This window comes from Cryptotermes secundus, unplaced genomic scaffold (assembly GCF_002891405.2).
Source record: "Cryptotermes secundus unplaced genomic scaffold, Csec_1.0 scaffold5143, whole genome shotgun sequence".
NCBI classification, from domain to species: domain Eukaryota; kingdom Metazoa; phylum Arthropoda; class Insecta; order Blattodea; family Kalotermitidae; genus Cryptotermes; species Cryptotermes secundus.
This window is the reverse complement of record NW_019724714.1, coordinates 14804-42685: the sequence shown is the minus strand read 5'-3', so window position 1 is coordinate 42685 and position 27882 is coordinate 14804. Positions and strand designations below refer to the sequence as shown.

Genomic DNA, 27882 nt, shown 5'->3' with positions numbered 1-27882 from the left:
GAAGGGGCGAAGGTTTGATACAGTTGAGGAAATTCAAGCAGAAATGCAGACGGTACTAAACACCCTAACAAAGAAAGACTTCCAGGATGCATTTGAAAAGTGGCAGAAACCCTGTGATCGGTGTATGTGCTCCTAAGGGGACTACTTTGAAGGTGAGGTGCAGAATAAGATCTAGGTAAGACGTAATAGTTTTTATTAATATATTTTGGGAACTTTTGGATTGCACCACATATATTAAGGATCAGAACAGAGCAGATGTCACTCACCTTTACAAAGAGCTAACCTCGGTCATGGAATCAGTGACTGAAGTTAGGTCTTTCTAATGGATACAACACAGTAGATGCCTTCCACCCTTACATATGAGGATGGAAACAGATTTAGTTTCCAGGAGATCTCTTCAGGCTGCACTTGTTCTGTCAGAATTTATGTGGATTCTAGATCTGGTAAGTGCTCTTTCGTTTCTCACCTACTATATGCACAGGACATTTCATGGCTAGAAAGGAGAGTTGCCTGAATAAACTTATGCATAATACCTTGAGGGGAAATGCTGTAACTTCCACATGACTGCCTGTGAAGACAATTATGTAACATGGTACTACATTAATTGTAAAACCTGTATACAATAAGATGAATGCATTGGTGAATACATCCTCAAATGCTAAACACCTGAAAGAGCAACTAAAGCAATCTATTATAATAATATGTGTAGATAAATGAGAACTGACTAGAGATAACCACAGGTGAATGTAAAAATAGGAATCACACACACATAAAGAAAAGAACATAAACATGCAAGATTACACCACAAAGTCACACATTCACACCATGAGGGTAAGGGCCCATACGAACATTTTGTGCACGCTCTACCTCAGCTTGAACATCCTCTAAGGTCCGGTAGATTGCACGGAACCCTGGACGGGCCGATGGCTTACGGTTCCAGCACAACTTCATCAGTTCATACATTGATTTTGGCGTATTTTCTGGACACTGAAGTACATTACCTTCTTTGATGTATTTCACTACTTCTTCATGTGTCATGCCATAGTAGGGCTGCAGAGCAAAGGAGAAGATCTCCCACAGACATACGCCAAAAGCCCACACATCTGATTCTACAGTGTATTTGTTATACAAGATGCTTTCAAGAGGCATCCAGCGCACAGGGATAGCATCATGCTCATCTCCTTTGTAGTAGTCCTGCAAGTAGATCTTTTGTGACAGTCCAAAGTCAGCAATTTTCACTACCATGTCATCATCAATGAGGCAGTTCCGGGTAGCCAGATCTCGGTGCACAAATTTACGGTCCGAGAGATACACCATGCCAGCAGCCACCTGCCGTGCCACATTCACCAGATCCACATGAGTTAATTGCACATCTTTGAACATTTCACCATCTCCTTCAGAACTGCGCACAATATAGTTACTGGGTGAACAAGAGCGCAGGAACTCATTGAGGTCACCGCGACCCATGTATTCAAACAGCAAGCACATGGGTCGCCCAATTGCACACACTCCCAATAGTTTCACAATGTTTGGATGGTCAAATTCTGCCAGTAAACAAGCCTCTCTCTCAAAATCCACCTGCAGATCTTCTGAAGTTTCATCCTTAAGCATCTTCACTGCCACCAGAGTGAATTCCTCCCCCTTCACAAGACCTGGTGCCTTTGCCTAATAAAACATAGTCACAATTTGAACATACATGAAACAACAATTTGAATCAAAAATGAAATATCTCATAAATTTACTAACTTACTTGAAAAACACGCCCAAAAGCTCCTTGACCAAGGTCACGGATATAGATTATATCATTTCTTGGAAACTCCAGTTTCTCTAATTTTGGATTTAATTGTGCTCCAGTTCTGTGATAAGCCATATTGTTTGGCAGTTTGTCCAAGTCAATGTTCACTTCCTATGTAAAGCAAAACAATGTTTTAATCATTGCATTCAGATTGTAAAATATGAGAAGAAAACAATGTGGCTAATATATTTAGTTCAATGTATATATAACCATCAAAAGCATATTGATATATGTTACAGTTATGAGCACAGAAAATAAAAACTCCATACAACAATTATTGCAAATATACAATTTGTCATTATGCAGCAGAGTCAAACAGTTACTTAATATGACAGGTTCTTTGCATAATAGGATGACCCTATCACTACCAAATGGATCAGGTTCTTGAAACTAAGTCATGGTAGCACAGACCCTTACACAAGTTCCCTCTAAGAATCTCTACCATATTTTCTCAAATACCCAACACTGCAAACCTGTTGAGATGATGGAAACAGTATAAATAAATAACACTGTCAGTTCAATTTACCAGTTTAATCACAGTAATAGTTATAGAGAAAATCACAAAGAACGAGACAGGGTAATGTCCCTTTTTATCACAAGAAGGTTGAGCACTTCAACTCTCAGGTAGCGTCAGACTCTCACCGCTTTCACACTACTTCGTAGCGCCCTTCCTTTTTGGAAGACGGTTGGAACAAGAAAACAAAAGAATGGAAAAGAGCGCCCTCTACTCAATATGGAGCTATAAGGTGCCAACATTCAAACTATAACAAAATTAATGCAAAAGTGATTTTGATTGTTATTAATACTATAACAAAACCCCATTATTTAAGAAATAAAAAATATGACATGGCTTATGTGAATTTAATAAAGTATTAACCAGTTAAGTGAGTATTATGCCTTAACACACAATGTGCTACTCTGTATCATAGTGGGTATGACGTCTGTACACGTCACGCATATTTTCAACTACACTACTGTAGATATAATGACATTTGGCAATGCAAATTTGTATGTTATGCTTCTTAGATCTTCTAGTTACTTCAGAGTGTTATAGGATGGTGCTGAGTGCTTGATAGCTGTCCTGGGTTTAAGTTTCTGCTGGTAAACATTATGGCAGGTCCTAGCAAGAAGATGCATGTGTGTTGAAGAGGTGTTAAGTGAACTACTGCAAGAGAAAAAATGTAGTGATATTTCTGAGAGCAAATGCAGTAGTGACATGAAATAAATGTGAAAGTTTTGTCATGGGGTGAACAGAGTCGGCTCCGATGAAGAAGATAATGTCAGTGGCAGCAATAGCATGCTGCATGGCATATGTGCAGACAGGTGCTGAGCAACTACATTTTCTATTTACTGGAAAATCTGGCCTAAATATTAATTTGGAAGACCCTGGTAACCCCCTGGAATATTCTGAGTTGTTTTGTACACCAGAAATTGTAGAACAGCCAGAGAAACAAACCGGTATGCCCATAAATTTTTAGAAAACATACCTAAACTAAAACTAAGATCTAAGGCCCATCACTGGAAGGAGATGAACAGAAATTAAATAAAAAGTCACTGGCATTCCTTCAGTTACAAGGACTTCACCCGAAACCTGATAACAAGAGCTATTCTCCCCAGAGGAAAATTCTGGAAATGCCCATATTTTTGGACCTGTTCAGTGAAAGGAGACTTCACCTTCTCAATATTCTACCTGTGGTTTCAAAAAATTATATACACTCAAACCCATACTGGATCACGCAAATGCCAAATTTACAAGTGTATACCCATGAGAGTGATGTGTCAGTAGATGCACCTTTGATGATGCGAAAGGTGTGCATTCCTTCAAACATGCTTGATTTGGTAGAAAATCATTTGAATTGTGTGAAGACAAATCTGGTTACATATGGAATTTTATTATTTACAATGGGCAAGATACTGCTCTTGATAAGTCCCTAAAAAGTGAGTCATACAACTCTAAAGTAGTCCAACAACTAATGGCTACTCTACTGAATCAGGGATACCATGTAATCATGTGCAGTTGGTTTTCAAGCCCAGATCTGTTCATAAGCAGTGCAGTAAACAGATTAATGCTATGGGAGCCTCGCATCAAAACAGGGTGTTCCTGCTGAAATAAAACATGCCAGAACTGGAAATAGGAAAACATGTTCCACTGTACAGACTAATGATAATGAAGTTGCAAGACAAAAAGGATGTCTGTCTTATAAGTACCAGTCATGATAACAAAATGGTTCCAACTAGGATTCAAGGCAAGACATGGAGAAACCCAAAGTAGTCACTGATTATAATTCTGGGATGGGAGGTGAGGAACTCAGTGATGTTTACTTGACAACTTATCACAGAACTACAAAAAGACTAAAAAAAATACTTTCAAATGAACTTCTGTGATTTGATTTATATTTGCTGATTGAATTCATAATTACTTCACAAAAAAAAGGAGGGCTGGAAGCATTTCCAAGATGGAATTTCAAGTGAAAAAGAAAATTTTATTTCAAAATATAACAGAAGAGAGACCATTAGGCAGACAACCAAAAACTGGCCCACCGACAAGGATGAATGCACCTCACTATCCCTCTGACATTGCCACCACATGTCAAAGCAAAATCGATATCAGCACTGTGTTATGTACTACAAAATGGGTCAATCTCATGAAACAAAGTACAACTGCGAAAACTGTAGGGTGGTCTATGTGCTGCACGATTTTCAATGTTACCATAGGGTGGCGAACTACTAGACAGGTGAAAGGTGATCGAGGTTCACCAAGTGGCTAAGAATTGTCTGAAGACAAGATTTTTCCAGTCAGAAAATGTACCATGCACTTGTACTGAAAACTACACTGTAATTATAAAGACCTTCATAGTATGCGCCACTGGAGTTCCAACAATATTTCTGGTGGATTACACAGTTTGTGCAAGATAACAATTTTGCAGTCAATGTTTGGAAGAATATATAGCTCTTGTTGCAGTCCATTCATCCATAGCAGCCTGAGCTTGCAGAAACATCCATTATCAATGAGCCAACCACAGCAATAATAAAACATGTGAGTGTGTGTTTAGGCTGGAGGTAGTTTTGTCAGTCTGCATCTATGATTGTGTTTCACTTCTAAATACCAGACGCCGGTTAGGACTGGATATAGTGAATGTGCGTGAGTGAGATATACCTTTGTGATAACATAATGGGAAATGAAATGCGAATTTATGTAATCATCAGTCTTGGTTATCTAATTAGTACCCCAAATTAAGCAATTATATTAATAACGCACTTCCATGTTAAGTGGAGATGGGAAATAGCCTAGACCTCATTTTTTAAGAGGTAGAAAAAAAATGAGGTCTAGGCTATTTCCATCACCCAACTTATATTACTCCGTAGTTTGTGAGTCGTTGGGCTTGGCAGTTTGGTGGTTTATTTGTTCCGTTATCTTGGTTTTTGACTCCAAGGAGTTTTACTCGTCATGGTTGGTCTGTGGTCGAGGGTTTTTCTTCGTGTTGGGCATAAAAATTTTATGTTCGGGTTTGCCCACTGAGGATCATTACTCCGTAGTTTGTGAGTCGTTGGGCTTGGCAGTTTGGTGGTTTATTTGTTCCGTTATCTTGGTTTTTGACTCCCAGAGAGTTTCCGTCAGTTTTATTCTTGCTGTTTTATTTAGTGGTGTCTTGCTTTATATGTAAGTTCTTGCCGGTTTGTAAAGGCCTCTTGATGGGGCGGCATTATGGTTTCGGGGTAGCCGTTAATTCACATTATTTGGTTTTATAAATCTTAGTTTCTTGGATTTAGCAATGATTTTTAGTACTGAGTTTGTGCCAGCAGCCGCGGTTATACATTAAGTGCTACTGAATATTTTTGGTTGTGCAGTTCTATTATGTTTTATTGTGGGCTTTAATTGGACTTATTTGAGTGGTTGGGTGAAATTTTTATTTTTGTTTGTTGCTTGGATTTTTTTTTGTAGGCTGTGAAATCTTTTCTATAAACTAGGATTAGATACCCTATTATTTTTTATGTTAGTATGTTGGAGTCAAAAACCAAGATAACGGAAAAAATAAACCACCAAACTGCCAAGCCCAACGACTCACAAACTATGGAGGGTGTTGGGTGATGGAAATAGCCTAGACCTCATTTTTTTTTCTACCTCTTAAAATTTTATGTAATCATCAGTCTTGGTTATCTAATAACTAGTACCCCAAATTAAGCAATTATATTAATAACGCACTTCCATGTTAAGTGGAGATGGGAAATAGCCTAGACCTCATTTTTTAAGAGGTAGAAAAAAAATGAGGTCTAGGCTATTTCCATCACCCAACTTATATTACTCCGTAGTTTGTGAGTCGTTGGGCTTGGCAGTTTGGTGGTTTATTTGTTCCATTATCTTGGCGACAATGGCATACTTTTTGAGAATCAAGACAAAAATATAGAATTTACTCAAATGTAATGGCTACATAAATTAAAACACACACACATATATATACTCTGACAAATGGTCTTTCAGCGACCTTTCATTTCATAATTTTATAACAACACATGGTTTAGATACTGAATTTTAAAGAAGGGAGCAACAATTATAAAAATTAAATGCCACAGTAACAAATTTAAATGTCTGGGGGCTTTCAATATCCCACCATGGGAGATAAAAGAACACGGAATACATACACTCAACTGGATAAAATATGTTTGTCAAGTATAACTGCATATGATGGGAAGTCGTAATATTTTAATTATCACCACGAGAAAATTATAATTCCAAAATATACAGGAGATAGCCCATTTCCTGAGCTTGCTGAACAGTCAAATTTTCCCGCACAAAGAGGAAAAACGGAGCCACCAGAAGGGGCAGAAGAGGTGCTTTCATTGTCGACAGACAAACCTCAAAGATGAAGACCATCTCTCGCTGAGGAACCAGGAATTGTGGCACAGGTGGAAGCTTTGATCCTATTTAATAGGTGCATAACTATCGAAGTGATTGTTCATGAGGTCCGCATTAGCCATGGATCGGTTTTCAACATCATCCATGACGAGTTACACATGACAAAGGTCGCTGCGTGTTGGGTGCCACGACTGTTAACACCAGTTCAAAAACAGCAGCGGATGGATGTGGCAAAGAAACTTTCACAGTTGTGTCAAGACAAAAAGGAGGAATTTTTCCACTGCCTGATCATGATGGATGAATGTAGGGTCTATCATTATGACCAAGAAACAAAGGAAATGAGCAAGCAGTGGAAACATGCAGACTCGCCACCACCAAAGAAGGCCAAATCCCAGCCTTCATCAGGAAATGTGATGTTGAGTGTGTTCTGGGACTGGCAGGGTGTCATCATGACTGACTATGCACAAAAGGGCGTCACCATCATTGGTGAGTACTACCGGAACCTTTTGAGAAAATTATGGGAGGAAATGAAGTGACACAGAATACTGGGAAAAGGTGTGCGACTTCTTCACAACAATGCACCAGCTCATGTTGCTCACACTACGACGACACTTGCTGCCAACTTGGGATATGAAATTCTCCCCCAGCCACCATATTCACCAGACCTGGCACCGAGTGACTTCTTCCTCTTTCCACGGCTAAAGAAGCCACTTCGTGGTAAGTGATTCCAAGACGATGATGTAATTTCTGTAGTGGAGGACTTCCTAAACAGTCAAATTTAGACCTTCTATGATCAAGGTATCCAGCAGTTAATGCATCACTGGGGAAAATGTGTGGCCTTGCAGGGAGAATATGTAGAGGACTAACTCATATACAATTTCTTGCACCTGTGTCTCTGTTTCTTCTGGGTGATAATTAAAATTTTATGACTTCCACATATACAAAAATAGTGTCTTACAAGTCAAGCATTATGTTTTTATTTACTTTCCTTACAGCCTCATAAATTTCAGATACTGATATCCTGCAACTCAAAAATGGCACACATTAACATCTCAACCACAAAAAACTGTAAATACACACCTGCAGTGTTGATGTTTATCAGAACATGTGCACAGTATCTGACAGATGAATATCCACTAGTACACTCTAGTTGTACACAGGTACATGAAGGGAAGAGGGTACTGTAAAATTTATGATGGCCACCAGAACTAGCAGTGTTCCCAACATCATCACAAATAAGCTGCATATATCAATTTTTGGTTATACTTTCTTTTAGAAAGAAGTGTACAGGTATTGGAGAAAATATGGTACAGTAAGTATGTTTAAGTTTAGTCTTTACTGATTGTGGTTTATTTTGCTTGGCATGTTAACAGCTCCAAATAACCAGTGCAGTTCAGAAGACTTCAGACCATTAATACCTCAGATTTAAAAATGATAAAACTCAATTTAGGTTTGTTTTATAACTTTGCAAAGTAACTCATTTTATTCTACTGATGAATTTGTCGAGCATGCGAAGGGGCTCAAAAGTTAAAGAGTTAATAAATGGTCTGTGTGCTTGTATTATACATGGTTGAGACTTGCTTGCTGTAGGTGTGGCAGTATGTATGTCTGTGTTTGTTATGAATTTTAATATGTTATAATGAAACTGTACTGATGATATGGCTGGCCAGGGTGTGTGGAATGGCAAGGTGTGAATTTGACAGTGGTTTTTCCGCTGCCTATGTGTGTAGTCTTGACAACTTGTGCTTTCTGTGTGAGGCTTGATTATATATTTTAGTGGACCAAGGACGTATGATGTGTAGTCATCATGAATGTATAATGTGTGACACATTTTATATCCAGCCCTACATAGAGATGATTGAATCCATGAAGTGAAAATAAATGTAAATAACAAATAAATGATTATACCTTCTGTTATGGGACCATCAACAGTAAAGTTAATAAGGTAAAGCTGTCCCTGTGCTTAATTGATTAAGCACTACACCATGAAGATATATGGGAGAGTGGATGTATAGGCCCACATTTCCTTGACCTTGGCACTAGTTGGAGGTGAGTGGTCAGCTTCACGCCCTGTCCGCTTTACCTCCAGGAAAGAGCACCTGGTATCCATTATATAGGAGGTTGGGTTGACCCCAGAGCCGGTCTGGACGATATGAAGAAGTGAAAATTCTTTACCCTGTCGGGACTTCAACTCTGACCTCTTGGTCATCAAGCCCATAGGCAGTCACTATTAAATATTTTTTTTAAATTCACTTAGTGGGGGGCAGAGTCCAACTGGGTTCACTCGGCATTACGGCCACTGATTGGCCTATTGTAGCCTACCCCGGGTGATTATGATGATGGAGAATTTGGTGGAATGAAGATCGGCAGGGGAAACCGAAGTACTCGGAGAAAACCCACCCCAGCACCACTTTGTCCACCACAAATCCCACTTGACCAGGCCCAGGATCAAACCCGGACCACAGGGGTGGGAAGCCAGTGACTAACCGCTTGAGCTATGGCACGGCCTAGCCAGTCACTATACCGACTATGCTATACATAAACAGTAAGACTCCAAAAGGTTATATCAATCATCTACAATAGTTTATACAGTAATGACAAACCTCTCTTGTTGCAGTAGGGTTATATCCCCTTCGATGTTTATACAGGCGATGGCAAAGAAGGAAGAGCAGAAGTATCATTACAAGACCAGTAAGACCCACTGCTGACAAGATCAGAATGAACTTTGGAGTGAAAAATGTCTCCATTGCTAGGTCTTTCACTCCAATGTTCTCATCATCTGAGTCTGTCACATTTTCTGGAAATAAAACATTTTTCTATAGTAAGGTACCTGCTTCCCAAATCCTACACAACTTTACTGGCACTGAGCAGGTTGGCCCAGCAGTAATGTTCCAGGGTTGTAGTTAGGGGATCCTCAGTTTACGTCACAGCCAAGACCTCAACTATCCTGACAGGTTTTTGTGGGTTTCCTTAGTCCCGCCAGACAAATTCTGGAATAACACCTTCGTTAAGGAATGACCACTTTCTTTCAAATACTTTCGAATTCATTATTCACTAACCATCCTGCCATTTAATGCTATATAGTCTGAGATACTGAAAGCATCATAAAATAACCCACCTCCAAAGAATGGTTATTGGACTCTGCAGGAATGTTCTAGAGATGGGAGCAACCATGAGGTGGAATACACCACTTCCACTAAATGGATCATGGCCAAGAGAAGGAGCTTAGTTGGGAATATTTATTTTACTCCCTTAAGGAGTTTACTGTCAAAAAGTGACAAACGTTCACCCTGAAACCAAACATACCCAATTTCACATATTTAAAGTCTGGAAGATATTCTGTAATACAAACACTGATCATGTATCTGTAAATTAATACAGTACAAAAATCACTTGACTGAAGATAAAGCACATACAACAGGAAAACTTCAATAACTGCATAACCCAAACACAACAAAATACTACAAGTGCACATCTCTTATCACCATTTTTACAATCGTTTAGGTTACAACAGAAAATGAAAATTTTTTACCACAGTCTACAATCTACTCTTCCCAGTTTTTCACATTTTTAATAAAAACAATTTTCTTCTTCCTGCTACTCTAATTCTCTTTGCTCCATGTAATATAAGACACTGCTGAGACACTGGGCTGCATTTTCAAAGGAAGAATATATACAGCAGAAAAATCAGTTATTTGAGCACAAAAAATATGTGGTACTGGCAACAATAAAACAAAACAACTGCTCAACAAGAACAAAAGAAACTAAAAAAATGCACTTTACCATTCAATTCAGATTATTTGATCTTCTGGCCTTCCTCACAAAATTTACTATGGCCATGGCACACGATCTTCCTTGGAAAAATAGTTTCTCATGTGGTCAAACAATCTCCCACTTTCTGAAACCCAATGGCTCATTAGTATGTTCATAAACACCTGCCACTGAACCCTATTCTCAAACTTTTTAATCCTGGTAACGCATTTATTTACTATTTTTTTTTAATTCCTTTTAATATTATCCTCCTCCTGTCCATACTCTGGTCTCCCAAGTAATCTCTTATTTTATGTAGTAGTTCCAGGGTATCCATTCATTCACTCATGGAGCCGAGCCCTTCTCGAGAAGCCGCCAATTGTGCAGCTACTCAAGAACTTCCAATTTACGGAACCTGCAGGTTCATTACCATGCCCACAAGAGCACTCCACTGGTCCCTATCCTGAGCCAGATCAATCCAATCCACGCCATTCCATCCTACCTCTCTAAGATCCATTCTAATATTGTCCACCCATCTACACCCTGGTCTTCCCTGTGGTCTCTTTCCTTCTGGCTTTCCCACCAATATCCTATATGCATTCCTCCTCTCCACCATTCATGTGACATGCCCAGCCCATCTAATCCTCCTTGACTTGATCATTCTAATTATACTTGGAGAAGAGTAAAAGTTATGAAGCTCCTCATTATGCAGTTTTCTCCAACCTCCTGTCACTTCATCTCTCTTCAGTCCAAATATTCTCCTCAGCACCCTGTTCTCAAACACCCTCAGTAGATGTTCCTCCCTTAATACAGGAGACCAAGTTTCACACCCATACAGAACCACAGGCAAAATTATAGTTTTGTATTTTATGTTTTAGGACAGCAGACGAGAAGGCAAATCATTCTGGACTGAATGGTAGCAAGGATCACCCAAGTTCAATCTCCTCTTAATTTCCTCCTCAATCAGGTTTTGATTTGTTATAGTTGTCCCCAAATAGCTGAACAGTCTATGCATTATACATTAAAAAAGTACAGGGACGCCTGTAGCAGGCCATGGAGGCCCATAGGGTTGTGAGATGTCAAGGTTCCCACATTTTCTACACAATCGGCTCATAGATGGCGGCAAGGTTGTCAACCCTATGCGCCGGCCACCCTTTACCCCCAAGAATATTCCAAGAATATTCCTGGTACTCATTTCTGTTAGAGACTGAGTTGACCCCATGGCCATAGTCTGGCTGGAAGGATTAGGTCAATTGAAAAAATCCAATGACCTCATCGGGACTTGAACCTGCAACCTTCCAGCTTGTAGCATAGTGCCTCAACCAACTACGCTACTGCATGCCCCCACGCTTTATACATTTAACCTTTAAGAGATGGCCATTTAAATTCCGGTAGTGGTAGCGGGACAGAGTTAATTTAAATGCCCGCCACTGTAGAGTAATAAAAATTGTAATCATGTTACTCAAAATGCTGTGATTTCTATAATGTTTGTGATAAACGAACGAAATAAACGCTGCTTTTATCTAGAAAGAATATAGAATCAGTTATTGTAATTTACCGATTTTAAAATCTCTAAAAAATTTTACACTGATGCCAAAAAAAAAATTTCCCCTCAATTTCAAAAGTCTGTGCACAAAAATGCATACAGTTCCTGCACAAAACATTTCTGCAGTCTGAATGCCTGCTGGTGACATCATGCTCTAACTATGGCTTGTGTTGCTACAAGGTCCGATGTTTACGCTTCGTTTATCATTCTCCAGTTCATAGGTTCCTTTCGGTATGAATGAGTGTGGGCGATGTCTACTTGTTTGCAGAAACACTGACTGTTTTATCTCATATAGCCAAACAAGAAGTAGTCTGTTTTGAAATATAGCCGAGCAGTGTCAGAACGTTCAAGGCTAGCGTTGTGTTTAGCTGTCCACCATGGCCTCATATCTGGAAGACGTTGAAATTGAGAATCAGCTTATAAATGACACCGATTCAGACTGTTGTACTGATGACTCAGAGTTGCGAGGAAGAAAGTGAATCTGAAATTGAAGTCGATGAAGAACCATCATCTTCGTCGGTAACCTGGGGACCACCACACCAGTGTGGCAAGAGGAGTGTGAATAATTATTCAGGTGGAGCTGTGGGCAAACTGTGGCAAACAGTTATAGCATCTGTCGTCGAAGCTGGAAATGGACAAATAAACTATTTTTCCATCTCCTGGATCTGAACAGTTACAGCCTGTTGTCACACAGAGAATTTCGTCTCGCTCTTGTGCGGAACATGCTGGAAGGGGTCCACTTCGCCCTCAACGGCCCAGGGGTCGAACCCCTGCCGTTTCATTGGAGATACCTCGATTAGAGGAGCTCAAACCACATCACTGGCGGTTGATTTCAACGAAGAACCATCATCTTGGTCAGCAACCTGGGGACCACCACACCAGCATGGCAAGAGAAGTGTGAATAATTATTCAGGTGGAGTTGTGGGCAAACTGTGGCAAACAGTTATAGCATCTGTCGTCGAACCTGGAAATGGACAAATAAACTATTTTTCCGTCTCCTGGATCTGAAGAGTTACATCCTGTTGTCACAAAGAGAATTTTGTCTCGCTCTTGTGCAGAACATGCTGGAAGGGGTCCACATCGCCATCAACGGCCCAGGGGTCGAACCCCTGCCGTTTTATCGGAAATATCTCGATTAGAGGAGGCCAAACCACATCACTGGCTGACTTCCTCTACTTCGCAATTGAGGTGTCGTGTGTGCTTTTCGCGTGGGAAACAAAGAACCGTCTAGACAACGTGCGTGAAGTGCGACATCGGACACTGGATTTCCGGATGTTTCCAAGATTTCCACACGAAGCCAACAGTCCGTTAGACGACGCAGGTGGGAAGAGAGACAACTTATAAAGCTGGTGACCAAAAATCATGTAAGTAGAAAAAGAATTTATAACTTAAAATTAGATTTTAAAAAGCCGGCCACACGCGTGGACTGCGTGACGACATATGGCGTCATTCGTCCCCTTGACTTTATTTTCATGATGCCATATGGCGTCGCTCGGCTCTTAAAGGTTAATAGATTAAATTGATCAATGTGTGTAAGGAATCTACCCATCACTCTCACAATCACCACATATTTCTGAAGACAAGTCTAATAACCTAACCAAGATTGGTGCTTCCTGACGCAAGAATGGACTGAAGTGAATGCCCTCAATTTTGTTGATTTGGGGATGTACATAGCTGATTCCAAAAGTAAGGTCTCCAAAGCACTGGGTAATTTTTCGTGCGGCTGTTGGCAACCCTGTTGCATTCGTTGCTTCCCCCACTCCCCCCAATACCACCAAGCATGCGCACACGTAGCTAGGACGCTCAGTCTTGGCACGGTTGCCGTTAGAAATGGAGCTCCCGATTACTAAAACCGCGAAGTGTGAGATTCGGGCAGTTATTCGGCTTTTGAACGCAAAAGGGACTAAACCAATTGAAATTCATCGTCAATTGGTGGAAGTGTATGGCGAGTCGTGCATGGACATAAAGAACGTCCGCAAGTGGTGTAGGGAGTTTGAATCTGGTCGTACTGCAATACACGACGAAAAAAGAACTGGGAGACCGTCAATTTCTGACGAGACAGTCGCGAAGATTGAGCGAGTCATGCGTCAGGATAGGCGCATCACACTCGATGATCTCTGCATTTCGGTTCCCGAGGTTTCCCGAACCACCATTTATCGGGTTTTGACAGAGAAGTTGAATTATCGGAAGGTGTGCGCAAGATGGGTCCCGCAAATGCTCACGGAAGACCACAAACGGCAGAGAGTTGACTCTTTCCATGAATTTCTTCGCCGCTATGCTGACGAAAAGGACAACTTCTTGAATTCAATTGTCACAGGCGACGAAACCTGGGCGTACCACTTCACACCTGAGACAAAACAACAATCACGTCAGTGGCGGCATTCCTCTTCGCCTAAGCCTCGAAAATTCAAGCAAACACAGTCTGCCGGTAAAGTCATGGCAACTGTGTTTTGGGATCGAAACGGGGTATTGTTGGTTGACTTTATGGAAACTGGGACCACAATAAACGCTGAGAGATATTGTGAGACACTGAGAAAACTCAGGCGGGCGATTCAGAACCGGAGAAGAGGGATGTTGAGCAAGGGCGTAAGCATTCTCCACGATAACGCTCGCCCCCATGCTGCCCGACAAACCGTCGCTCAACTGCAACAGTTTGGATGGAACATCATCACCCATCCACCCTATAGTCCGGACTTGGCGCCCAGTGACTACCATCTCTTTCCAAAGTTGAAAGAACATTTGTCTGGAAAGCGCTTCAACAACGACGATGAGGTGAAAGCTGAGGTTCGAAGTTTCCTGAACAGCATGGAGGTGAACTGGTATGACATGGGCATACAAAAACTGCCACTGCGCCTACAAAAATGCATCGACCGAAATGGCGATTATGTAGAGAAATGAGTACATGTTCAAGATTCAACTGATGTATCCAAAATTGAAAATAAATGTTTATTTTATATTTTCAAACATAGGAGACCTTACTTTTGGAATTACCCGTAATTACTCGTAATACAATGCAAGATTCTGAACACAGATATACTTCATACATCTAATGCTAATACTACAACAGCACTTACCACAAACGGGGATGTCACAACGTTGCCATCTTACTGTGGGATCCATGGTGTAACACCAAGGAGAAGGTTCCTCTCCCCCTGCATTACGACAGTAGTTTTCTGCATTCTGCACCTCAGGGAAAACATCTGGAGGGCGGTAGTGTGAGTGTGGTACCTGAGAGTCCCAGTGCTGACACGGTAACCCTTGCTTAGTTCTGTTCATTGTTCCTTGGTAGAAACGACCTCTCCCTTTCACACAGTCATCTGTACAGAAATGTTCAAAACTTGATTTCCTTAATATTTGGCTCTCATGTCTTTCATCTTCATATCCATGTACAAATATGGTTGCACTCAATCTATGTCACTCTAGTCAAGAGACTAGGTTACATGCTCATACAAAACACTGGAAAAATTATAGTTTTGTGTATTTTAACCTTTATGTTTATAATTTTCATTTCATGCATCCTGTTGTGTTATAATATATATCTTCTTTATTAAAACCGTCATAACACAACTATATTAAGGTCAGTGCCAAGTTTGGCTCCGCTAAATGTTTCGGCAACCAAAAGTCACCATCAGGCAAATACATGGCCAACATATATACACCACTGAACTGCAGTACTAAAAAAATTGGATACAATAATATTAATTATATTAAAATACTTGGCATAAAAGTACAATAAATTAGACTATATAAACTGAAAGTTATATATAAAACAAGATGCTTTACATCATCGAGTCAGTCATTGGTTTTTGTGATTTTGTTGTGTTCCCACGGACAAATTAGAGTATTCTATATTTTTTGTGTATATATAATAAACTGTTTTGGAGGCACGTGATGTAGATGTAGTAATATTAATGTTAATTATTTAGTCAGCATCTCATCTTACAAAGTATTGTCTGCTCTGTAGGGAATGTTTACAATACTTTGTAAGATGAGATGCTGACTAAATAATTAACATTAATATTACTACATCTACATCACGTGCCTCCAAAACAGTTTATTATATATACACAAAAAATATAGAATACTCCAATTTGTCTGTGGGAACACAACAAAATCACAAAAACGAACAACTGACTCGATGATGTAAAGCATCACTTGAAGAATTTTGATCGTGTTTTATACTATAACACATATTTTATATAGTGTAATTTATTGTACTTTTATGCCAAATATTTTAATATAATTAATATTATTGTATCCAATTTTACTAGTACTGCAGTTCAGTGGTGTATATATGTTGGCCATATATGAGGGTTGGAACTTTAATAGTGACAAGCATTTATTTACAACTGCTACAAAATAGATGCATGTTTCGAAGTTTTAATGTCCTTCAATGTAGTCACCAGCATTGTGTACAACCCGTTGCCAGCGATGTGGAAGTTGAAGTTGTAGGATACCTTTAGCAGCGCCTGTTGTGTTGATGGTTCAAATGGAGCGGTCTACTGCCTGAAGTATCCCTGGGACAGTTCTGAAGCGAATGCCACGAAGTGGTTCCTTCACCTTAGGAATCAAGTCGAAGTCAAAAGGGCTTAAGTCCAGGGAGTATGGTGGATGGTACATCACTTCCCAGCCCCATTGATCAAACAAATCAGACACAGCTTGCTCTGCATGCGGCCGAGCATTGTCCTGCAAAATGATGGGTGGGTTGTGCAGAAAGTGTCACTGCTTCTTTCTCAAAGCTGGTCGCAGGTTGTTCCAAAAATGAACAGTAATACTGCGCATTGAAGGTCTGCTGTTGGAATGGTATGCGTTAGGATAACACTATCACAGTCATACAAGAGAATCACTGTAACTTTCACATTGCTGGGGTTCTGACGAACTTTTGATTTTTGTGGTGATCTGTAATGATGCCATTCATTCGATTGGCATTTCATTTGTGGCACGTACGATTTGGCCCATGTCCCATCCAGCATAATGATACAGCATAAGAGAGCCTCTCCTTCGCGCTCACAGCGCTTCAAATGGTTATGAACAGTGTCGTATCATAGCCATTTCTGCATTTCCATCAAATTTATGCAGAACCCATCATGATGCAATTTTTCTCATGCCCAGGTGTTCCTTCAGAATGTGTAGCACAGTCGTATGCGCTAATCCTGTCTCTTGGGCCAGCTCATGAATCGTATGGCATCGATCACTCTCCAGTTACGCGAAAAGAGCATACACCTCTTCTTCACTGACACTAGGACGACCTGGCTGACACATGTCTGCCACCTTTTGGCGTCTCTCATTGAAGGCTTTTACCCACCTTGCCACTGTTCTGTAAGGTACTGCAGATTCCCCACAAGCCTCTTGAAGACCTTGATGACACTGTCATGCGGTACGGCCTCTGGCACATTCAATCTTTATTCAACTCCGTTGTTCCTGTTCCGAAAACATCGTGACAACACTACATTAGACCGCCAGCTAACACGAGGCTCTGTTCTCGTTTCACATTGCTGGGGTTCTGACAAAATTTTGATTTTCGTGGTGACCCATAATGACACCATTCGTTTGATTGTTGTTTCATTTGTGGCTTCTATGATTTGGCCCATGTCTCATCCATCGTAATGATATGGCATAAGAAAGCCTCTCCTTCGCTCTCATAGCGCTCCAAGTGGTTACGAGCAGCGTTGTATCATAGCCATTTCTGAATTTCCATCAAATCATGCAGAACCCAGCATATGTGCTACTCCTGTCTCTCAGGCCAGCTCAGGAATCGTATGGCATTGATCACTCTCCAGTAAGGCGGAAAGAGCATACATTTCTTCTTCACTGACACTAGGATGACCTGTCCGACGCATGTCTGCCACATTTTGGCGTCCCTCGTTGAAGGCTTTCACCCACCTTGCCATTGTTCTGTAAGGCAATGCAGATTCCCCGCAAGCCTCTTGAAGGCCCTGATGACACTGTCGTGCTGTATGGCCTCTGGCACATTCAATCTTTATCCAACTGTGTTGTTCCTGTTTCAAAAACATCATGACAACACTACATTAGACTGCCAGCTAACATGAGGCTGTTTTTCTCGTCACTGCGCATGTGCGTGATGTGGGAAGGGAGGGGCAATTTCCTCTGAGGTAAGGAATATATGTAACTAATGTGTGGTATAAGCAACATTATTTGGTTCCATTGCCTGGTGTCTCTACAGCAGTGTTGCCACTATTAACCTTTAACATCCGAATGTCACGTATACAGGTCGCAAGCAGTAACCGGAGTTGGCCGAATGACCTGTATACATGTCGCACGACACATGCTCTCTTTGGGAGTGCTGGCAGTTTGACCTTGGGTTGGAAACCAAAACAAACCTATGCGAGGTCATGTCAGTGGTTCATTCCTTAGTTCTGAACAAAGAAATTGTTTATCTTGGTCCTGGTTTCGATACTATTTACGTTTAGATGTGACTGTTTATGACCTGGTTAGCCAAATATAGCCCAGCTTTGTTTTGAGAACTGATGAGGAAATATTTATCGGTGCTTGCATATGAGCACTTGCAGAGCCTTCAAGGAAGTCCGACACATTCAAGGATTGGTTTTCAGTGGCGAATTAACAGTCAGGAAGTCAGTGTCGGATTGTCTAATATTTCTTTATCAGTTAGAAAGTCAGTGTCAGACTGTCATATATTTCGTTATATATCATTTTTATTTTGCGTCTTGGAAAAGGTATAAATCCACTGAGCCAGTATTACTTTGTGAGTAAAAGTCATCTTCGCCACTGCTACTTTCAGTATGTGTCGGACTGGCACTCTTTTCGACTAGTATTATAATTACTTTGCATCACTATTTTGTGAATATTACCAACAGGTGAGAGTGTCGCTTTGTCAATCAAAATAATTTATTCGATTTTGCTAGAAACCCCCCGCCCCCAAGATGATTTCTTCAATTGCACAAGCCGAAAATCACGGTCAGTGGCGTTTCTCGGGGGAAGGCCAAATTTATCAGGGGGCCCAACTGAGTTGACTGGAGTTGCAAAAGTCACAACACTGGCCAACCAAAGGGAAACAAAGACGCTGTCGTGTGTTTCGCTAAATAAGAAAAGCAGGAACACCCTCTTCTATTGTAAAAAGTGTGATTTTTCTCTGTGTGAAGTGGACTGTTTCAAGAAGTGCCACGTGTGTCAGTGTGACTATCAGAGTGAAGTGATTGAATTGAAACTGTGAAGTGACGCAGTTCAAACTCGCCTACAGTAATATTATTGTATACAGAGTGATTATATTTACAATATCACTAAGTCTCAAAGTTGAATATCACGGTCAGTGGCGTTTCTCGGGGGAGGCCAAGGTTACCTGGGGCCCAACTGAGTTGACTGGAGGTGAAACATTCACAACACTGGCCAACCAAAGGGAAACTAAGACGTATTTGTTCTCATAATAAGAATCGCAGAAGCACACTCTACTACGGTAAAAAGTGTGATGCTGCGCTATGTTTGTCCGGGCTGCTTCGAGACGTGAGTTGCGCTAGCGCGTTGGGCTCCTTCGAGATGTTGCACATGCACGTCAGGGTGAGTTATCGTAAACTGTGAAGTGACGCAGTTCAAACTCGCGTACAGTCTGAACAAAATATTATATATAGTGTGACTATATTTACAATATCACCATGATTCAAGGCTGAAGAAAAAACAAAGGGTAAGTCCTTTGGAATTTCATAACATATATAATAAAGATTATATTTTGCAATTCATGACAAAATAATCACAGTTAATTTTCATTTGTAAAAACTGCTCTTCTGTGTACATGTAGAAAAATTTATTGTCTTTCAGGTTGTTTTTAGTTTTTATTTCTATGTTGCTTAGAATGGAAAATATGGATTTTTTTTATGGTTTGCAAATTTAATTAATCAGGGTGATTAAAATACTGGTCGCAGGGGGCTGCCGGCAATTTAAAAATCCGTATGTTAAAGGTTAATTTAGTTATGCCCTCCTTCTCTTTCTGAAACGTCTCGTAGCTTCATGTCTTATAGTCCTCAGACTATCTCCATTCATTTGGCTTGAATCGTGTAACCGCTGCAGTTTAGGTTGTTTCCTTCAATCTGATAATTCTGAACATCCTTAGACAAACCATGGCTTATGCTGCTTCAATTAGTGATAATCTTGACTCTCGTAAACTGAAATTCTGAAATTGTCTTTCACAGCTTCTGGAGCCCTCCTGATGACCATATCACCACCAAATTATTTAAAACCACAAAACCTGTTTCAAATTTTAACCTGATACTGTTCCTACCATCCATATCATTTAGCTTCTTGAGACCGCACTTCTCAGTAGCACTTTTGTGTTGCTTGTTTACTTACCAACAGTCTCTCCCAAACTTCTGTGACCATTAGACAGTGATCCATATCATAACCACCACATGTGAGATATTGCACATCAAGCATATTTCATTACTGTCTTCCATTTATCAAGATGTGATCAATCTGATTCTGTCTTTCCAACACGAGATTGTGGGAACTGGTCACATTCAAGCAAACGTTACAGTGACAATGCAAGTAGCATTGCTTGAATGTGGGCTAAGCAGCGAAGGGTTCCTAGCTTGCAATTGATCCACTGTGGGTGGTTCCCATAGTCACATATTGTTGCAGACTTTACCTAGCAATGACTGTTTACTCACCACCGCTAAGCAATGATACTTGAGTTTGTCACTGTAACATTTGCTTGAATGTGGGCAGTTCCCACATGAGGACCAAGTTAATTTATGAATAATGTGAGATGGTAAGAATGAATTCTTTGACATTTAGATTTTTGACCATGGAATAGTTTACTACTTTAAGTCCATTATCACAATTAATTTCATGTAAAGCCTCATTCCAAACTGTCAGCTTGAAAAATCTACACTGGCACTGGAATATTCTTACAAAATTTTCATATGGTACTTTGGGAAATGATCAAATATACACTCTAGTTCCTCACAGAGGCTATGACATTGTAAAGTTAAAGTACTTTGTCACCAACAACTAACCCAAGAATCTAAGTGTATATCTGCAAAGCACAGGTAGTAAGCACAGTTTATTCATATTCAAGAATTCCCTGCATTAACACTACACAGAATCAGAAATTAAATATACTTTATTGATGCCTTACACGTGACCTCCTCCATCTTCATCTCTGTCAATTTGGCATGAGAACAGGCAGGGGGGCTGGTACCTCGGAAGCTTGGGAGAGACTCACAGTCTGGAAGCTGAAAGTGACCACGTGACTTGAAGAAAATGCCACGTTGCTTGTTATCTTCAATAAGGGCCCAATCATTGTAGCAGAATAGCTGTCGCACAGCCACGCAGTCTTCTGCACACAGAGGCAGTCCCACTGCATGTCCATTTCGCAGCTGGCATTGTGGAAATGCATAAGTACACAGAAGTTTCTGCTCAACACACACAAAAACAAAATGAAAATAGAGAAAATTGTAACAAATACAAACCACTCTGTCCAATGTGACCTATAAGTTTTTACTACATGAAAACTTATCTCCCTTACATGTTTCGGTCCTTACGGACCATCTTCAGAGAGAAACATCATTACAAACTGGAAACTACCATCACAGAAGTTGTTTTGATTTAAAATACATACACTTATATGCTACGATGCACAGTATGCACAAAGTGGAATATTTCACAATCACAGCAGCTTCCTGGTATTGTAAAGTTTTTAAAAGTTTCTAGATGTTATTTAAAAACCTGTATTGTCAATAATTAAAATTTATAAACCATGTAGGTTCGTGTCCGTCCTCCTATCAGCCTTCTTGTATGGGGCAGATTTTGTGCCGCCAGTCTATCTTGATGAGGAGTTTCTTGATATCGCCCAGGGTTTGCTCCTGGCTTGCTGTGTTGTGAAAACACATGGTCATGGCATAATCTCATACCATGCTGCAATTTTCATGGAGGGAGTGAGGAAAACCATCAAAAACATCACTAGGGATGGCCAGTCTCTGGGCCAAAACTTGAACCTGGGACCTCCCAAATATGAAGCTGGAGAGCTGCCCACTCAAGCACAACACTCACTGGTGGGGTCTTTGGAAAGTCTACTGGACTCCATAAAAGGAAAAGAATCTGAATAGTTTCTCAAGGACTCTTCTGTGTGATAAAAACACACAACCGTAATTCTATCATCTATACATTAGATAAGAGGCACACAGCAGTGCAGTTGGTTGAGGCACCACGCTACAAGCCAGGTCATTGGTTTGATTCCTGATGAGGTTACTGTATTTTTCAACTGACCTAATCCTTCCAGCCTCACTATGGCCGTGGGGTCAACTCAGTTTCTAACAGAATTGAGTACCAGGATACTCCTGGGGGAGACCAGCGCATAAGGCTGACAACCTCACAGCCACCTGCAAGCCAACTGTCTAGATAATGTGGGACCCTCAACATCTCACAACACTATGGGCCTCCATGTCCTGTTATAGGGATAACTTGTTTACACATTTGATAGTCATTTCAGAAACCTAAATTAGCTAGAAACATCATGCTGTTTCAAAAACTGGTATGTAATGTAATGTAATGCAGTGCCATATGTCACAACCTTCTAACACTCTGATATGCATTTTTTTTTTTTTTTGAGAATTTACTGATTTCAGAGCAGACATTGGCTATGTATGTTATTTCACCCAAATGGAGAGTAATATAAGATTTTATTTACAGGATTACTGTTACAAAGTCTTTTAAATCTTTCCCCTGTTCATCCCAAGCTGTCAATGAGATTCACCAATTGCAGTACCTCAGCAGCACTGCGACAAGGCTCTTTCAACCCAGCCACCATCTCTGCCCAAAGTCTGGTTGTGATTTGTTCATTCAGCCAGCCACCAGCATTGTCATGCGAAATGTTGAACCAAACTTGGCCTGTTCCATTGAGATAGTGTTTGCAGATCTTTCCATTGTAAGGTGCACAGTAGCCAGGTGGGGGCAGCTGTCCTGTCTCACCTGCACACACACACACACACACACACATACATTCAGATGTTAGCAAATACTCAAACTACTGCGATGTGCTCTACAGCAAAATTATTTGTTTCAAAAGGCTAGTGTGGTTGTTGAAATCAATATATATATATTGTAACCTGTTTTTCTACCGTAAACGCCGTTCGGATTGTTAATTGGTTTATTTAACAACCTCCAAGTCTTGGCTACAATTAATTATAACACTGTTACGGGTTTCCACACTTTACAGACCCTACACACTATTCTGTCCACACTGTCCTCAGTAGTCTACACGTATTCACAGTACGATATGGGAGCTATACCAGTGTCACTGTGTCACACATTCCCAATTACTTCTCTTGTGAGCCAAGCATCTGCTTCTCAGGCTATCACTTCTAATCACACGTTCCGGTATTCTTCTTTCCGCTACAACTGAACTCGGCAGCTGTTCCATCTGCACTGTCACTCCCGCTCACACACTACTAACTGTCTGCTGACTCCCTGGCTAACTCGTAACTAACTGTTAAATAGTGTTTGCTGCTCCTTATTTAGCCCCGTTGTGTTTACCGACTGCCTAGGAACAGTTGTTGCATGGACTCCCTGCTGTGTTTACAAAGGCGTTGCGGGCAGCGCTGCTGGGAGTTGTTTACAGCAATGTAGCAACTACGGCGTCCTGTTACATCACTGCAGGGAAAGGGGTGTCTACCGAGCGTTGCACACTGTGTGGGGTATGTGACGTCACTGGCAAGGTCACAGAGTTCACGTGACCCCCACCTCCCGCTACGCCATCCACGTCACAATATATATACATACATACATGAAGGACGCTCCATATATAATGCCTCCTATTTTTTTGTGTTAATCTGTAATGTCTGAGCTGGATGTTGGTGTTGTAGTAAAGGTTGAACCTTCCCGTCAGTGTACTGTTAGTTTGGTTGTCATGCGACAGATAGCAACAGCAGAGCAGTCTACCAAAATGGCGTCTGACATAGAAGTGTGTACGAAACAGAGATGTGTTATTGAATTTCTCACTGCCAAATTGCACCCATTGACATCCATTGATGCTTGCTAAAGGTGTATGGAGACGATACAGTGGATGTCAGCACAGTGAGGCAGTGGGTAGTGCGTTTCAACAGTGGTGAAAGTGAAGTGCATCCCTGCTCAGCTGCCACTCCTTACATTGAACATCGCCTCAATCAGCTCATCCATACAGATCGGCAGATAACGACTAGGGAACTGTGTGCACAGCTTAATATCAGCTGTAATGCATTGGAAACAATGCTGGGGAAGCTGGATTATCGCAAAGTTTGTTCCAGGTGGGTCCCGTGGATACTTACACAGGACCACAAAACTCATTGAATGGAAGTCTGTCAGGACCTGTTGCACCAGTTTTAGGGTGAAGGTGACAAGTTTCTGGACAGCATCATCACTGAAGATGAGCGTGGTGTCACCACTACAAGCCAGAATCAAAAAGACAGTCAACTGAGTGGCAACATCCGGATTCCCCAAGAAAAAAGAAGTTCAAGACACAGCTGTTGGCAGGGAAAGTAATGTGCATGGTCTTTTGGGATAGGCGGGGCGTGATTTTGTTGGATTTCCTGGAGCCTGGTGAGACTGTCAATTGTGAATGCTACAAGATGACACTCACTAAGCTGAAAGCCCGCATTTCCCAAGTCAGGCCAGAGAAGCAGACAACCTTTCGTTTTCAACACAATAACACTAGACCCCATACCAGTTTGGTGACCACCGTGCACTTTGCAAAGTTGGGCTGGACTGTCCTACCACAGCCACTTTATAGCCCCGATTTAGCACCTTCAGACTTCCATCTCTTTGGGCCTATGAAAGATGGACTACGCGGGCAACATTCTCCAGACAACGATGCTGTCATTGCAGATTTAAGAAAGTGGCTTGCCTCTGCTAGCGCAGACTTTTACAAGCACAGCATACAGGCTCTTGTTCATCGCTGGCAAAAGCGCATAATGAATGGTGGTGATTATGTGGAAAAGTAGCTGTAAGTAGCTGAAATCTTGCTCTATTTAACTGCATTATAATGCTTTCTGTATCTGTTATAGTTTTCATTAAAAAAAATAGGAGGCATTATATATGGAATGCTCCTCTTGTATGTGTGTGTGTGTGTGTGTGTGTATATATATATATATATATACAGGGTGTCCCAGGAGGAATGTGCCATACTTCGGGAGGGTGTTCCTTATGTTAAAGTATGCCGATATAACCCAAAACACCTATGTCCAAAGTTGAATGGTTAGAGATAATGGCCCAAGAAAAGTGTGGTCTTCTGGCGGGTCCACGCACTGTACCTGTCAGCTGACCGGTCTTATCTATGTTTGTCCTTGAGTGTGGTGATGACGGACCTCTCTAGCTGCATACACTCGCATACCAGAATGCACAGTCAGCCATGTGACATCAGTGCTTGCCATTCATGTGTCATTATAGTGCTTGGAAAGCTAACGACAACTATGATATGGCATGCGAGTTTTTTTGTAGTTCAATTTAATGGCTTCATGTCACTCACAAGTTAGTTTGATGTTACGTACATTATTAACATTACAGAAACCGCATATTCCTGCCAGTTTTAATATGTATTTGGTAATCAACAAGTGTGTAACACCTGTCAAAGTTTCACACTTCTCTGGCCATTATCTTCATAACCGTTCAACTTTGGACATAGGTGTTTTGGGTTATATCAGCATACTTTAACATAGGAACACCCTCCCAAAGTCTGGCACATTCCTCCTGGGACACCCTGTATATAGCAGTCAATATCAAACGAATGCACAGGTTAGTACACATATATATACCCAGACAAAAATGCACAAATCACATCAATGATCATACAATGACACAATTCATATTGGTGATATGCGCACCCAAAACATCACACATTAACAACCTATATATCATTGAAACTTGTCTCTGGAATCCATGACCTGGCTTCACAATGTAGAAAGCTTCTTACAACAAAGATCCACAAATGACATAATATGCCCAATACTACACTGTAACATTGGAACCTTAGAATTAACTTGGCATACATATTCTTAATCTATCATACATAATAGTTTTAATATATTTCATTTAAATCAGAGAAGATAAGATTGAAGATGACAGTAAAACATGCTGGCTTAACACAGAACAACCCATCTCTGAAAAAATTTAATCATGTGTCTCAGAACACAGTACATTATAAAAAAAAACACAATCTTATGACAATTTCATTTGGTTCACCTCAGTGTTCCTTAACCTTTATGAGCCATGTGCTGCAATATCAGATGTGCCAGGTACAGGCAGCTGAACACTGCAGTCTTCTAATACTAATACTATTACCCAAATTAAAATAATACCACCAGCCCTGGAGGACCTGGAGATTTGAAATCCCACACTCCCAAAATGATAAAGGTTAATAATAATTAAAGAAAAATATATTTACAGACCTTCCAAAGCTCACAGTATTTTTTTGAGCTGACCTGTTGTTACATTCCTCACCTGTCTGAGCCAATAAATGCTTTGTTACTGTTGTGCTCCAGAGTAGGTACCACAGGATCAGAACCATGTCTGACCGCCAACACGTACACACACTTCACTCTCATTGCATGTTTAACTGACAGACCTCTGCTACGACCAGCTTCACAAATAGAACACAGTTAACGAATGTCATATCCAGCACCTGAAATAACTAAATTAGAACCGCTTTGTTAATGCATAACCAAGGGTTCTGAAAGCAGAATCTTCTAAACACAAAACTGTTCACATAACCCATACCTAAGGAACAAAACTGCATGGCAATGCTGCCAAGCTGATGGGCAAAATACTTTGCATTTTAATCACCTCATTTTTATGAACATACTTCTTCCAGCACGAGGAATCTGAAAAGATGATTTCTGTTTTAAAATATTACATCTATAAAGGATTATGGGTCAGAAACTAGCCTACATTGAGCTTTCTTTTTGTGCATTATTTAATGATGCTTTCAGTACTGAGGGGGGCACACAGTAGCGTTGTTGGTTGAGGCACTATGTTACAAGCTGAAAGATCGCGGGTTCAAATCCTGATGATGTCCCTGGATTTTTTCAATTGACCTAATCCTTCCAGCTGCACTATGGCCCTGTGGTCAACTCAGCCTGTAACAGAAATGAGTACCAAGAATGTTCCTGGAGGCTAAAGGGCAGCCAGGAGGTAAGGCTGACAACCTTACCACTATCTCTGAGCCGTTTGAAAAATGGGGGAGCCTCAATGTCTCACAACCCTATGGACATTCATGGCCTGTTACAGGGATAATTTTTCCATTTTTTTTGGTACTGAGAATAGTTGCCCAAAGTAGGATAAGTGATGAATGATAAATTGGAAAAAATCTGGAAAGAACTGGCTGTGGCCTTAACAAAATACCATGCTGGCATGTCTGGAGGGAGAGAGGAAAACCATGAAATCTTCAGCCACAATATTCCAGCGTACTGGCCAAAATTTAAACCAAGCACCTCCCAAATACAGGTCCACAGCATTAACTCTAGAGCTGCTAGTTCAGTATCATGAGCTTACAGCCAAAAGTCCACAGTCATAATGATTAGCCAATAATAATCTTACAATTCACACCAACTAAAACTGGAAACCAATAAATATTTAAATATCAATAAAACAATCCAAAACATAAGTCATTCCTGTTTTTATTACCACTTTCGATAAGGTAAAACAAGTAATTACCTGCTACACACATAGGACATATTAAAATTCTTTGAAAACGCTTAGAGGGCACAGAATTGACTCCTTCACTAATTAAAAACATACGCTCTTACACAGTACACGTTATCCTCCCTCATACTATACTGTATTATCACATCACAAGACATCATTATCCATATCACCGAATATAAGAAATATATATTGTTTCATAAATATAACAATACCGCTGTCATACTCATACAGTAACATTACACAACAAAACATGGCATGGATCACTAAATATAGTACCACACTGACGACACTGAC

General features: G+C 40.6%; 1 protein-coding gene across 2 annotated transcripts; it reads right to left on the bottom strand.

Annotated features, from left to right (window-relative positions):
• Positions 1-37: 37 nt before the first annotated feature.
• LOC111862636 (tyrosine-protein kinase transmembrane receptor Ror2) lies at positions 38-27882 on the bottom strand. 2 transcript variants are annotated; one of them, XM_023848152.2, is made up of 9 exons: positions 27598-27882; positions 26662-26765; positions 26386-26575; positions 22682-22884; positions 21053-21329; positions 15021-15263; positions 9254-9447; positions 1751-1906; positions 38-1665 (listed from the first exon to the last, which is right to left on the bottom strand). In XM_023848152.2, exons 3-9 carry the CDS (start codon positions 26450-26452, stop codon positions 811-813), a joined length of 1995 nt encoding a protein of 664 aa, XP_023703920.1. In that variant the 5' UTR covers positions 26453-26575; positions 26662-26765; positions 27598-27882; the 3' UTR covers positions 38-810. The 2 variants fall into 2 exon arrangements, with proteins under 2 accessions (XP_023703920.1, XP_023703921.1); XM_023848153.2 differs by lacking the exon at positions 26662-26765.